The sequence below is a fragment of the Pseudophryne corroboree genome, chromosome 7 (genome assembly GCF_028390025.1).
Source record: "Pseudophryne corroboree isolate aPseCor3 chromosome 7, aPseCor3.hap2, whole genome shotgun sequence".
Taxonomy (NCBI): Eukaryota; Metazoa; Chordata; class Amphibia; order Anura; family Myobatrachidae; genus Pseudophryne; species Pseudophryne corroboree.
Window position 1 is genome coordinate 255,322,315 of NC_086450.1, and position 13,734 is coordinate 255,336,048.

General features: G+C 42.2%; 1 protein-coding gene across 3 annotated transcripts in view; it reads right to left on the reverse strand.

Moving 5' to 3' along the window:
* Positions 1 to 13,734, reverse strand: part of PGAP1 (post-GPI attachment to proteins inositol deacylase 1) — a 1,346,394-nt gene that overhangs the window by 222,675 nt on the left and 1,109,985 nt on the right. For all 3 annotated transcript variants that reach the window (XM_063934105.1, XM_063934104.1, XM_063934106.1), the window contains one exon: positions 12,756 to 12,953. In XM_063934105.1, coding sequence (XP_063790175.1) covers positions 12,756 to 12,953 — 198 coding nt within the window. The remainder of the gene's footprint in view (positions 1 to 12,755; positions 12,954 to 13,734) is intronic.

Below are 13,734 nucleotides of genomic sequence, written 5' to 3' on the forward strand. Positions count from 1 at the left end.
TACATCATTAATGGAATTTTCACACAGTTTGCAAGAATTACTATACAAAACTATGACCCTAATGAGATTCAGTAGAAAGATTAACCCATGACAAATCAGTTTATTAAAGGAGCTTTGAGGGTGGCATTGTGGATACTGAGACTTCATTATACATACTGACCTTTCCTTGAGTTTACAGAAATGTTATTAACATTCTGGGACTGAATCTAAGTTTGGAAGCTTACTTTTACCTATCGGCAGAATATCCAGAGGCCAGAGGTCCCTGCAATGTTAGCTACGGAGGGAGACAAGACCCTCACAGTGTACACAAAAAACACAGTTTCAATCCTGCACCAGTATCCAAATAGCTAATTATATGTTTTTTTATTTTGTATTTTTATGGTTCTTTTCAAATGGAATATATATTCTATTACTGTTTACATTAATTGTATTATCACTGTGTATTCCATTCTCATTAGGTGCAACCCCTATGTTTCAGGTCAAGGATCTACAGTATTTAACATGAAAAGAAACAGAGAAAAAAAGGGGAAACATGTTCACGGGGTGCACACTAGAACCTTTACGTACTAATATTAATATTTAACTTTTATTAATACGTATTAATACATTTTCAAAATCATAGGTGAAATAGTTAAAATATAGTATGATAGAAAAGACAGAATGAGAAAAAAAACTTTAAAATCTCCATCTGTAATCCTAGTTTCTGTGACCTTTTGTTCTATTTCTGCTATATTGCATGTGTAACTTGTGCTCTGTCTGTTACAATAGTATCACTCTGCTAATCTGCCTCCTTATTCTGCAACGTTTCAAATATCAATTGATGTTTTCAATAAAGAGTTTGTGTTTCCTGTTGGCTTAGTTTGCAGACCAGACTACTGTATAAAGACATTACAGGGGACAAATAAACTCTATAGTGTCCAGAGCATCTATATGAGCAAATCCCCTAAGGGGCTTGTATTTTCAAGTTTGCATGTTAATTTTATGGTATATATATTTTCTATTATCTGAATATGGTTTAATAGTCAGATTCTTTTTATTGGGTTTTCATTTACCAGAACACCTCCTATTATATTTTGTAAAGGGTAATATTTATCTCTCCCCAGTCGCAGTATGTGTCTTTATTAGTTTATATGGTACCTTGTGTGATGTACACAGTAAAAAGGTATATAGTATGCAGCAATAACCTCCGCTGACAGCGGAGACACAGAGAGTGTTGCACTCTAATATCAGCACGGCTGGTGATAACACTACATATTAATTCGTTTATAGGATGCCTTATGAAATATACATGATAGTAAGTATACAGTGTGCTTTTTAATAGTGCTATGGAGCCACTCCTATTTCGCGGTATATATAGATCCTAAGTTTATTGATATATCAGCGGTTATCTTGTATTCATACTATCCTCGTAAATGCCTTGTACATAAGGTATCTGGAGACACTGTCTCCGTGTTCTACCCGCCGTCCGGGTGTGTTAACCTCCACTGGCAGCGGAGACACAGAGAGTGTTCTCTCTTCTATCACCGCGGCCAGTGAGGACGCTGCGGCTGGCACGTGTTAGAGGTGCCGGTCAGCGTCTCCGTGAGGCGGCCTGTGTGCGCTCTCTGCCTCTGTATGATGGTGACGCAACTCCTATAACTATACAGAAGTTATATATCTAAATATCACAGTATTATAACATATGCACAACTAAGTTCACATTATTAGGAAACAGCCCGGAGAGTAGCCTACGGCTGTTTCACCAATGGCTTCCTCAGGGCTCTAACCCGAGCCATCATTTCCGTTGGTTTATATCCCCTGTGCAGATCTCTTATTGGTAAAGGGACTTTTCAATCAAAATACGTGTTGGATCCTGTTATATACTCTTTTCTTTGGATCCAATGATGCTTTATGTAAATTTCTTACCTAAGGTTTTTAGTTATTATGGATGTCATTTACTTTACTTCAATATCTTTTAAATTAAAGCTTAGTTCCGTGTCTAATATCCTATATTATTGTACTAGTAGATTTATTTTAAATTAATATCATTATGATGCCTCTTATATCTTTGGGGATAATATATCCATTTCTGTTTCAGAGTAACAAAAATCCATTCATGAATTTTCAAAGTAATCTGGTTTTTATATACCTTCTAAGTGATAATAATTTTAACTTATTACCTAGGTGACAAAAATAGGGTGATTATAATGGATTGTGAATACATTATAATGCTCTGCTGTGAACTTATTATTTATTATCCGATTCTGTGTAGCTAAAAAATTGTGAAGGGTAATAAACATTATATAATGATCGTTATTTCTTACATATTGATATGAATTCATGTGCAAATCTTATCTCATTGTGCTGTTATCATTCCCATTAGTGTGCTTTACTGTATTTCCATAACACAGTGTATATATCTTTCTCTGATACAGTTTAATTGTGTGCTAGATTATATAACATCATTTCATTATTTATTATCACTGTGACCTATCTCATATTAATAAAATAAAAAGAAAGATCACTGCCACCAACAGTATCCTACACAGTAACAGCTCCCACCTCCCGGCAACGATACGGGGAGTACCAAAAGGAGAATTCATCAGAATGTCTTTGTTAGCTGCGATCTTATATCCTTTCTTGATGTTCTTATTGCTATACCCTCTTTTTTTCAATCTCTCAGAGAGTTCTTACGCTCTTTTTTCAAAGTTTTCTTTATTAGAACAATTTTGTCGTATTCTGAGGAATTCTCCTTTTGGTCCTTTAATAAATGTGCCATGGTGGCTTTTGCAACATATCTGTGTGATATATTCCTGTAGTGGGGGCGGTCTAAGCATGTGTTTGGTAGGGGGTTTCCCGAATCTCCCTCTGGTGTTCCTTCACTCTCTTGGTTTGCATGATACTGCCCTCTCCTGGCTGTCCTCCTACCTCTCTGATCATTTCTTCTCTGTCTCCTCTCATGACGCTACCTCCCCCCACTTCCACAAACTGTTGGTGTCCCCCAAGGTTCTGTTCATGGTCCTCTCCTTTTCTCTCTCTATACGTCCTCTTTAGGTGAACTCATTCGTTCTTTTAACTTCCAATATCACATCTATGATGATGACACTCAAATCTATATTTCCTCCCTCTCCTATAAAGCACACATTCAGCACCTCTCACAAACCTGTCATTTTCATCTCAAAAACATTTCCAGGATCAGACCCTTTCTCACCCAGGATGCCACCAAGATCCTTATCTACACACTGATTATTTCCAGACTGGATTACTGTAATCTCCTCCTTACCGGCCTTCCTGACAATTACCTCTCTCCACTCCAGTCTATTCTCAATGCTGTAGCCCGGCTCAACTTCCTCACCAAACGCACTGCATCCACCTCCACTCTCCTACAAGCCCTTCACTGGCTTCCCTTCCCTTTCAGAATCCAATTCAAACTTATCATACTCACTTGCAAAGCACTCACCCACTCCTCTCCCATTTACATCTCTGACCTTATCTCCCTTTACTCTCCCACCCATCCTCTTCACTCTGCTAATGCACGCCGACTCTCCTGTCTACTGATTACTTACTTCCTCCCACTCCTATCTCCAAGATTTTTCACATGCTGCTCCCTTACTCTGAAATTCTCTACCTCTCCCCTCAGATTCTTCACCTCTCTACAGAACTTCAAACGGCTCTTAAGACCCACTTCTTTACCAAACCCAGCCAAATCTCTGTGTACATGGGCCGCATATTTGCGCAAATGTGTGCTAAGAACTTCAATTATACACCATGTTAATTGTGAGGGTTTAAATAATTATTCTTACTATCAGTGTTGTTAGTGCTAGGAGTCTGCATTTCTCTTCCTCCAGCATAGTATTAGAAGCCTCAGCATGATAGCACATCTTAATATCTTTATTAATAGGGTGTGCAATCTAGCCCCCCACCCTTTTTCCTTTACCTACTATACATTTTACCAGTGTGTTACTCCCCTTTATCTACTCTTTAGTTGTCCCCCTTTCTTTGTCCCAGGTTCTATCCCCGTTATCCTCTTTGACCACATATTGCATTATACACGTGGACATTGTTGTACCCAGAACCTCCAATGAGGTGCTTTTTCCACTACTAGCTTGGACTGCTCTATCTGGACTCATTAACAATTTACTGCACTATTCTGCTGTTGAGTAGCTATTATAGCTATTACTTGTTTAGGCGATACCATCACTGTGCCACATTGGTTGTCCCCTGTTTTACCATATGGGTTTACTTTCCATTTCCAGAAGAACCCTCTACCAGCTAGACTTGCGATCTGTAGCCCATATCCTACAACGGGCTAAAGCCATCTTTAGACGGTGTTAGCAGCAAGGGCCAATGCAACTGCTGATGGAAAGGGAGTGTTCACATCAGATATTGTAGATAGATGCTTCAGTTCCTGTGTCATACATTTGGGTGATACCATATATTTATGGCTTTGCCCCCAAAATAGGTGTTTTCTGGGAATTTGCCACAAATATTTAATGATACATGGGCCCATTAGTCTATTACCATGCCTCTTTGCTCCATTCCAATACCCATCCTCTCCACTTGCACTCATCTCAGTCTGCCTCATACAGGTGCAGGGAGAGAAGGCACACATATTATGAGCACAGGGTGCAATGCTGACTAGAGGTGGAGGGCCCCCCTGTCTTAAGTGTCCTGGGCCCTCTGAAGGCTTAATCCAGTCCTGTATGCATGGAACATTTTCAATCACACTATATTCTATTTCTTTGTACTTTACTATATTTTAATCTTCTATTTTGCCAAATATTTTAAGTAAATAAATAAAAGTTCCATCTTAATACATAATATGAAGGGATAGCCTAGATAAATTAATGAAAACAAAATACAAGCTGTACAGTTAATAATGAAAAATATATATATTATAAATTATGCCTTAGCCATAGATACTCATTATGATTTTTTTCTCTTTCGATAATTAAATATATGAGTTTGGCAGTACCCCAACATTTCCTGAGAGAATAAGTGAAACTGAAATCTCTTTCTACAAAGGAAATATTGTATATAATAAAAGGCTAATGCTGCTCCTCACCTCCACGGGGGGAATTAAAGTGTTTTGCAAGCAGACAGCCACTGGATTGCGCCAGACGAAGCAATTCAAGTGTTGTCTCGTTCGGGCGTGCACAGCTGCCAGTGCTTTCACAACGGTTATGTTGTTCCGTCATTTTGATGGGCTGGTAGTTAGTATCATAACAAAACAAGGATTATAAAAGGTAGAAGAGTGGCTGTAAAGTTTACAAAACAGGTTATTCTTTGTGGAGGACAACCCTAGTTTTGATGTGGTCCTGATACTAGAAAACAAATGACATACATTTGTTTAATTCAGAGTGTTACCAGGAATACAGCCATCATAACAAGCTAATACTTCAAACATATATATCATGCACATCAACAAATTAGTGTAAATACAGTAGTATACATAACATAAAATCACAGCAGCTCAGGTGCAGAATTTATTGGAGATAATATGTTTAACCTCTGAGTAATAGGAGGTCTTCGCATACAAATCATATTGGTGCATATAGCTCATGGTAGGAACTATACAACTTCTGAAAGTAGAAAAGACTAGATATTCTGTATCTTTGATAAAAAAAGAGGCTGGCAAAACTGTTACAAAGAGACACATCTGAATGCACAATTCATGGCACCTTGCTATATGAGATGCAGCCAACAGCCTCATCAAAATCCACTTCTATTAGTAGAAAACCATTGAATGCTGCAGCCACAATCAGCAAAGGGACATAAGCATTGGCAGTAGGAAAATGCATAGCAATGGCTTCAGTGGCCCTCTTCCCCATCATTTCTGACACTTTTGCTTCGGGGTCTGCTGCTGTCTGTCAGGTTTAATAGAGCCAGTGGAAACTCGGACCCGCCGCTGCTCTAACAGCAGGTCCATCTAAAAACCATTCACAGCAATGCATCAGTCAGCAGTAGCACAGAGCAGCATCCAGGAAGTTTGATTGTGCCGCCGGTGGTAGATACTATGCTATGAAAGGTAACTGTAAGAGGGAGCTGTACTTTGAACAATAAAGAAGGGCTGAGTATCCAGTCTATAGATCTACACTAAAAAGGTCTACAGTCAATAGGTTGGCCACTAATGGTCGACATGCATTAGGTCGACAGGGTGAAAAGGTCGATAGGGTCAAACAGTCCCAAACCATTACCTTTAGTAACCTCGTGGTGAGCGAAGCGAGCCACCAAACCCGAAAAGTAGTGAGCGAACATATTTCTCCAAATTGGGGTAACATTTTTTTAAAAACACAAAACACCCACATTTTTATTGTGTCGACATTTTGACCCTGACAACCTTTTGACCCTGTCGACCTCTTGCAGTCGAACTAATGACTGTCTATTGTTTTTTTTTTTTGCAAATAGATTTTATTGAAATTTCAAATGAACGAAAACAGGAAGTTGCAGAGACATTTGAATAGCTTCTAAGATTGTCAGAGGTACATCATCCGGAGAAACTTAACACCGTGTATAATAAAAGCAATGGAAAATAACTGTAGAGGGAGATGTCCTCTTTCCACTAACGTATCATAATTCCAGATAAAGAAAAGTATATAGAGCATAAAGGAGTAAGAACCATAAACGTTTCATGAATTACAACTTCTTGATGCAAAAGGGAGAGAGTAGAAGTAGGAAAGGGTAGAGGAGTAACGAGATACAAAGAGAAAAATAGAAGGGTAAGGGGTAGTATTACTCTCAGTGTAGAGGGGGAGAAAGAGAGGTAGCTTAGGGAGATAAGGTTTAGGAAGGGGGGGGGGGGGGGGAGGTTCTCTCTTCCTATCCCAAGGGGCTTAAAGCATGATTAATTACATATGGCAACTGGAGGTAAAAGGGGGGGGTTTCTCTTAAAAAGAAGATTTGTAATGGGTTATCTCCTTGTACTCCAGCCATGGGCTCCAGGTAGCTATAAAGGAGGTGTTTTTCATTTCTAGAGACAAAATGAGATCTTCCATTGCCATATAATGGTCTAATCGGGCGGACCATTCTTTCATAGTGGGGGGCACTGTTGATTTCCAGTGGACTGGGATCACTGCCTTAGAGGCACTCAGAATATGGCGAAGTAGTGATTTCTTGAGGTGAAATCTAGATGTACGCGTGAGATTTAATAACCAAAAGCTAGGGCAAAAGGGTAAGTCCTCACCGAGGATAATGCTAGCTGTCTCCACCACCTTGCGCCAGAACGGTTGCAAGAGAGAGCATTCCCACCATATATGTAGTGGGGTGCCTACTGCTGTCTCGCATCTCCAGCACGTGTTGGGTACTCCAGGATAGATTTTTGCGAGGATATTTGGGCATCTATACCATCTTGTAAGAACTTTGTAGTGAGTCTCCAAGACTAGCACATTGGTAGTTAATGAGAAGGTATTTTTATAGATACCTTCCCAATCGTCTGTGGCCACCAGACCCCCTAGGTCTAATTCCCAATCCCTGACAAATTTCGGTTGGGAAGAAAATCTATAATTCAAGATCCACTTGTAAAACGTGGAAAGAGTGTGTCTAGGGTATGTGTGGGAGAGGCACATCTGTTCAAATAAAGTTAGTGCCCGTGTACCCTTTCCAGAAGAGCAAAAAGTCTGTAGGTAATGTTTAATTTGGAGATATCTCCAGATTTCTTTATTGGGTAGGTTCCATTTAGTTTGCAGTTCGGGAAAGGGTATTATACCAGATGAATCTAGCATCTGATTAGTTCTCCGGATGCCCTTTTCTTGCCATGCATGAAACGACAAGGAGTGGCATCCAGGGGGAAACTCAGGGTTCCCAAACAGTGGTGAGAGTGGGGAGGGATGTGTTGAAATATGTGGGAGAGAGCGTAGGAGCCGCCAACACAAAAAGATGGGACTAGCCAGTGGGTGCGTTACCTGGGGGACTTTAGAAAGCCAGAGGGAGTTCAAGCTAAGAGAGGGAAGAGAGGCCAGTTCAATATCTACCCATTGTTTCCTGTGGAGTTCACTACTCCATTCCATGGCTCTCGTAAGGAGTACTGCATGGTAATAGGATAAAAAGTGAGGAAGTTGGAGACCTCCTTAATGTTTCCGTCTAAAGAGGATCTCATGCTTAAATCGGGGTTTTCGCCCCGCCCAAATGTAGTCTCTGATCTTTCGTTGTAGTAAGAGGAACCATGATCGAGGAATAGTAACAGGCAGAGTTTGTAGTAGGTAAAGAATTCTGGGCAAAATATTCATTTTGATTACTGCTATTCTCCCTATCCATGAAATTTTTTTCCCGCCCCATTTGGAGAGATCAGAGTGGAGTTTTGATAAGAGTGGGGGGAAATTCAGTTGGTAAATTTGGGAAAGATCCTTGTGAAGGGTTACTCCTAAATATTTTAATTGTGTTGGATGCCATGCAAAGGGCGAGATAGATTGTAGTACTTGGAGGCTGGTCTGGTCTAGTGTTAAATTCATTGCTGTAGATTTTGATAAATTGATTTTAAAATTGGAGAGAGTACCAAACCGCTTGAACTCTTTAAGGAGATTGGGTATAGAGGTCAAAGGATTAGAAATCACTGCAAGGAGGTCATCTGCAAATAGGGCGAGCTTGTACTCCGTCCTCCCCACCTGCAGCCCTGTGATGTTAACATTCTGACGAATGGCCCTCGCCAGGGTCTCCATGCATAGCACAAAAATAAGTGGTGACAGAGGACACCCCTGACGAGTCCCATTCCGTATCTGGAACGGGTCTGATAGTTCGCCATTGATACGCACGCGAGCAGCGGGGTCAGAATACAGGGCCCTAATTCTCTGGAGGCCCACCATGCCCATGCCCATGTGTTCCAGTACCCCCAATAGGAAATCCCAGTCCACCCTGTCGAACGCTTTTTCTGCGTCTGTTGAGAGGAGGATGGAGGGGGATTTACAAGTTGATGCGTAATGAATCAAATCGAGAATCTTCGTGGTGTTGTCCCTGGCCTCGCGGCCCGGAACGAATCCCACCTGATCCGAGTGTATCAGTTTTGGAAGGAAGAGTTTTAAGCGATTCGCCATTAATTTGGCGAAGAGCTTCAAGTCTACGTTTAATAGGGAAATTGGTCTATAGCTGGAACATTGTGACGGGTCTTTGCCCTCCTTATGGATCACTGTGATATGTGCGAGCATAGACTGAGGGGAGAAGGAGGACTGGTCTGAAACCTGATTAAAAGCTCTAAGCATCATAGGTAGCAAGACATCTCCAAATGTCTTATAGTAGGCTAAAGAGAAGCCGTCAGGGCCCGGGCTCCTGCCATTTGGAGTGGTCTTAACAGCGTCTTCGAGTTCTGCCAGAGTGTAGGGGTTCTCAAGTGACTCGACTTCTTCAGGTGTAAGAGTGGGAAATTTAATTTCCCTTAAAAACTCTGCAATGGAGGCCTTTCGGGAAAGATTGGATTCTGCCTCCGTGGAGCCTCTTAGGTTGTATAGTTGGGTATAATAATGTCGGAAAGCAGCTGCTATCTCTGTCGTGGTATGTTGTGTTGTTCCCGTATGAGATTTTACTTTAGATATAAAAGATGCCGCGCGTTGAGCCTGGAGAGCCCGCGCTAGCAGCTTCCCAGGTTTGTTCCCCCATAGGAAATAGCGACTACGACATTTTCTAGCCTCTAACTTCAATCTGTGGGACATAAGCGAGTCTAATTCCTTCCGAGCTATTAGTAATGATTGAAGGTTTTCATCTGACATGGTGGATTTATGGAGAAGTTCTAAGGCTTGAATTCTTTGTAACAAGGCCTCCCGTGCCGCCATATGTTGTCTTTTCCTATGGGCGCCCAGTTGAATGAGTTTTCCCCTTATTACACATTTGTGTGCCTCCCAAACTACTACTTTAGATATCTCCTCTGTGTCGTTGACCTCAATATAATCGGCTATCGCCTCCCTGATCTGCTGCTGGCAACCGGGGTCCTGGATGATCATCTCGTTTAGTCTCCACGTGTAGGAGTTCGGGCGGACTGGGGACAGGCGAACCCCCAGAGAGACGGGAGCATGGTCTGTCCAGGACATGTTGCCCACAGCAGATACCTCAGCCAGATGTAAAAATCTATGCGGGATAAATAAGTAGTCAATCCTAGTGTAAGTGTTGTGAGGGTGTGAATAGAAGCTAAAATCCCTAGTGGAGGGGTGTTGTATTCTCCAGACATCCATAAGTTGGAAGTTATGTAGAATCTTCCGGACCCTACGATGTAATTTATCTGAATACCTTGGGGAGGGGTTGGAGGAGTCTAACCGAGGCTCCAAAGACTGTCTATTGTTTTAACGTCTATCTTCAATATCACACCCGAGAGGGGAGAGTATGCTGTGGACATTGAAAGGGCTGGGGAGGGGGTAGAATGTGCTGTGGACACGGAAGGAACGGAGGACGGGGGATAGTGTGATGTGGACATTAAAGGGGGGAGCTGTGCTGTGAAGATTAAAGGAGGAGTCGGGGGGAGTGTACTGTGGACACTGAAGGGGCTGAGGGAGGAGGGAAAATGTGCTGTGGACATTAAAGAGACTGAGGGAGGGGGAGGGAAAGTGTGCTGTGAACATTAAAGGGGGAGAGAGGTCTTCTGTAGATGTTGAAGGGGAAGAGTGCTCTGCTGTGGACACTGAAGAAGGGGGAGAGTGCTCTGCTGTGTACACTAAAGGGGAAAAGTGCTGTATTGCAATTAATAAGGAAGGAGCTAGGGGGGAGAGTGCTGTGCTGTGGAGTGGTCACTGAAGGGGTCGCAGCAGGGGAGTATTGTACTGTGCACACTGAAGCTGCCGGGGGTGGGGGGGGGGGGGGAGAGTGCTAAGGACATTGAAGGGGGTGGTACTGTGTGGTGGACATTAAAGAGGGGAGGCACTCGATATCCCGGCGCACTGCATACCGGCACCGGGATCTTGACCGCCGGGATATCGACAACTATTCTCCCTCTTGTGGTGTCCACGACACCCCTGGAGGGAGAATAAATAGTGTGGCGCAGCGTGGCAAGTGCAGCGAGCCCGCAAGGGGATCTTTTGCGCTTGCCACGCTGACGGCATTCTGACGGTCGCGATCCCGGCACCGGTATGCTGGGCACCGGGATCCTGAGCGCTGGTATATCGTAGTACGCCCATTGAAGAGGGTAGTGCTGTGAGCTGGACATTGAAGAGGGTGGAGTGATGTGATGTGTACATCTCTTTTGTAACTGTGCTGTTTTATTGTAATAACGGACTATAATGCACAGACTGTAAATAGGAGAGAGGACACCATCACTTGCAACAGCCACCCAGAGGACATGGTCATCAACCAGGAGACAAGACCCACTGCATGGCAAGCAGGTAAAGCTTGTTTTTTGTATGTACTACCCAGTGTGATGAAAATGAGGGGTGCGGCTCACGGGGACTGCATACCTTGTGAGGCTATGTCCCTTGTAGCAAGGCCACACCCCTTTTATGGGAGCACGCCTGCCTTCAGTGCGTGCAAATATAACTGACAAGACTAACCTCCCACCCTTCCTCTATCATGGTGCCCCTCATCATTTTTGGGGTATTTGCCTGGCATGGCTTCATGAGACCTATCCTGGTATTTCATGGTGATGGTGGGATAGTACATGGCAATAAATCTTATTATGTGTCAATAGGCTGGTGCTGGTGGTAATGGGAGTGCTTCTTGTAGCATGTGGTGAGCCCATTGACATAAAGGGGGATATTCAATTCTTTGAAAAGTCACTTGGGTGTCTGTTTTATTCCTATCTAATAGTCAGGAAAAAAACTGACACCCAACCAACTTTTCAAACATTTGAATTCCCCCCAAAGAGGGAAACAGTCCAACAACTTTATCACAGCAGTGCTAGATTCTTTTAGTGTGGTTTTTCAGCAATATAATGTTTTTTCCACAAGGTAATCTGTAGTAAATGAATATTAATACAGTATTTCTAAGCCACAAGATATTAATCATATCAAACATTTGTGGTATGACATGTATCAAGCTATAGGACTCCAAGGGCAGCATTTAAAAAATGAGTCATAAACCCTTTAGTACTCGTTTTTGATGCTAAAAGGGGTTAAGACATTTGTTCAGTATTTAGCGAACTGATAAAGCTAACTTTACTGAAAGTTCCAATGTCCCCTTACACCACTGTTGCCAAATGTGTAAAGTAGTCTAAAGGAACAATGAATTAATCCTGGACCTGAGGAATACACATAAAAGCATTCAAACTGCTAAAGACAGATTTATCAATCTTTCGAAAAAAGACAAGTGTAGGTGTTGCCTATAGCAACCAATCAGATCCTAGCTTTCATTTAACTGGTACAGTCTTTAAATTTATATCTAGGGAGAAATGTAATAGGGTCTGAGTTTGTTGAGGTCCAGGATTTCGTCCAAAATTGCACGTGGCAATTATTTACAAGACAAAACCAACCAGATTTTGCCTTGTAAATAATTGCCACTTTAAAAATATGGGCAATTGTGGCCGAAATCCTGGAACCTTAGCAAACTCTGACCCTATTACACATGCCCCCTACAATATGGTTTCTATAAGCAACAACTCCACTTGTCTACTTTAAAAGGTTTGATAAATCCCCCCCCCCCCCCAACACCATTTTATTGCATTATGCACTGAAGTCTTCAGCTCTGAAATTGTGACTCTCTCTCCAAAATCGGGTCATTAGACTGTATGACTGCACATGTTTTAAATGATAATGCATCCAGTGCAAGACAATAAGAGATAGAAGTTAGAGTGTTAAATATGGATTTGAAAGGAGGCATGCTTACTCATAACAATTTTATGTGTAAAGAGAAAAGATTAACTTTTATCAAACCTTGTTAATGCTATCCATAGTCTTGATAATATTTTGATTGTTAACTTGAAAATCATTCCACTCCAATATGCTATTCCAGTTCCAAACATGAAAAGAAGTAAAGATGCCACTGGAAACAATAGACCCAAAGAATGTAACTCTGATGAATCAAGCGGTGGCAGGAATAAGGTGTCCCAAATATGTTTAAACCAGTCATAACTGTATGTAAAAAAACAACAAGAAAAACAATGATTAGCCATATACAAACAATTGGTATTATGTGTGTGTATGCATGTATAATATGTATAGAGAGAGAAAGTCACATATGCACTTACGGGATGGTATCGGGATTCCGGAACTTGGGAAGCCGGCAGTCAGAAAACTGACAGCGGCATTCCAACACCTACAAGGTAACTATGCTACTCCTAATCCCTAACCCTCCTTACCTGCAGCCTGATCCTAATCCTCTCCCCGCACCCTAATCCTCTCCCCGCAGACTAAAACTAACCCTCCCACCCTTGCAGCCAAACACAAACAGTGGTGCCTAACCCTAGCCCTCCCTCTCTGCAGCCTAACCCTAACCATCCCGCCACCCTGAGCCTAAACCTAATCTCCCCCCACAGCTTACCTCACTGCAGTCCCGGCAGTCCTTCATTTAATATCCCGGCATCGGCATTGTGATCCATGTTGGGATCACGACGTCAGTAATCCAAGCAGTATTGGGATTCTGGTGTCAGTACTGCGACTGCCGGATTCCCGAGCACATACAGTATATATATATTGTCACAGGGACAGCATAAACATCCCTTGCATGTCTGTGGAACAGCAAGATGTTGAATCCAGTCCAGGTATTCAGTTTGATTAACTCTGAACAACAGCAAGAATGATTGCAGCCACATTTCAGTTTGCTGATACAATGGTTTCAGACACAAGAGACAGTGCTCCTGATGTTGAACTAGTCATCCAGGTGATAGGTCAGGTGGGTGGCTACTGTTAGGGG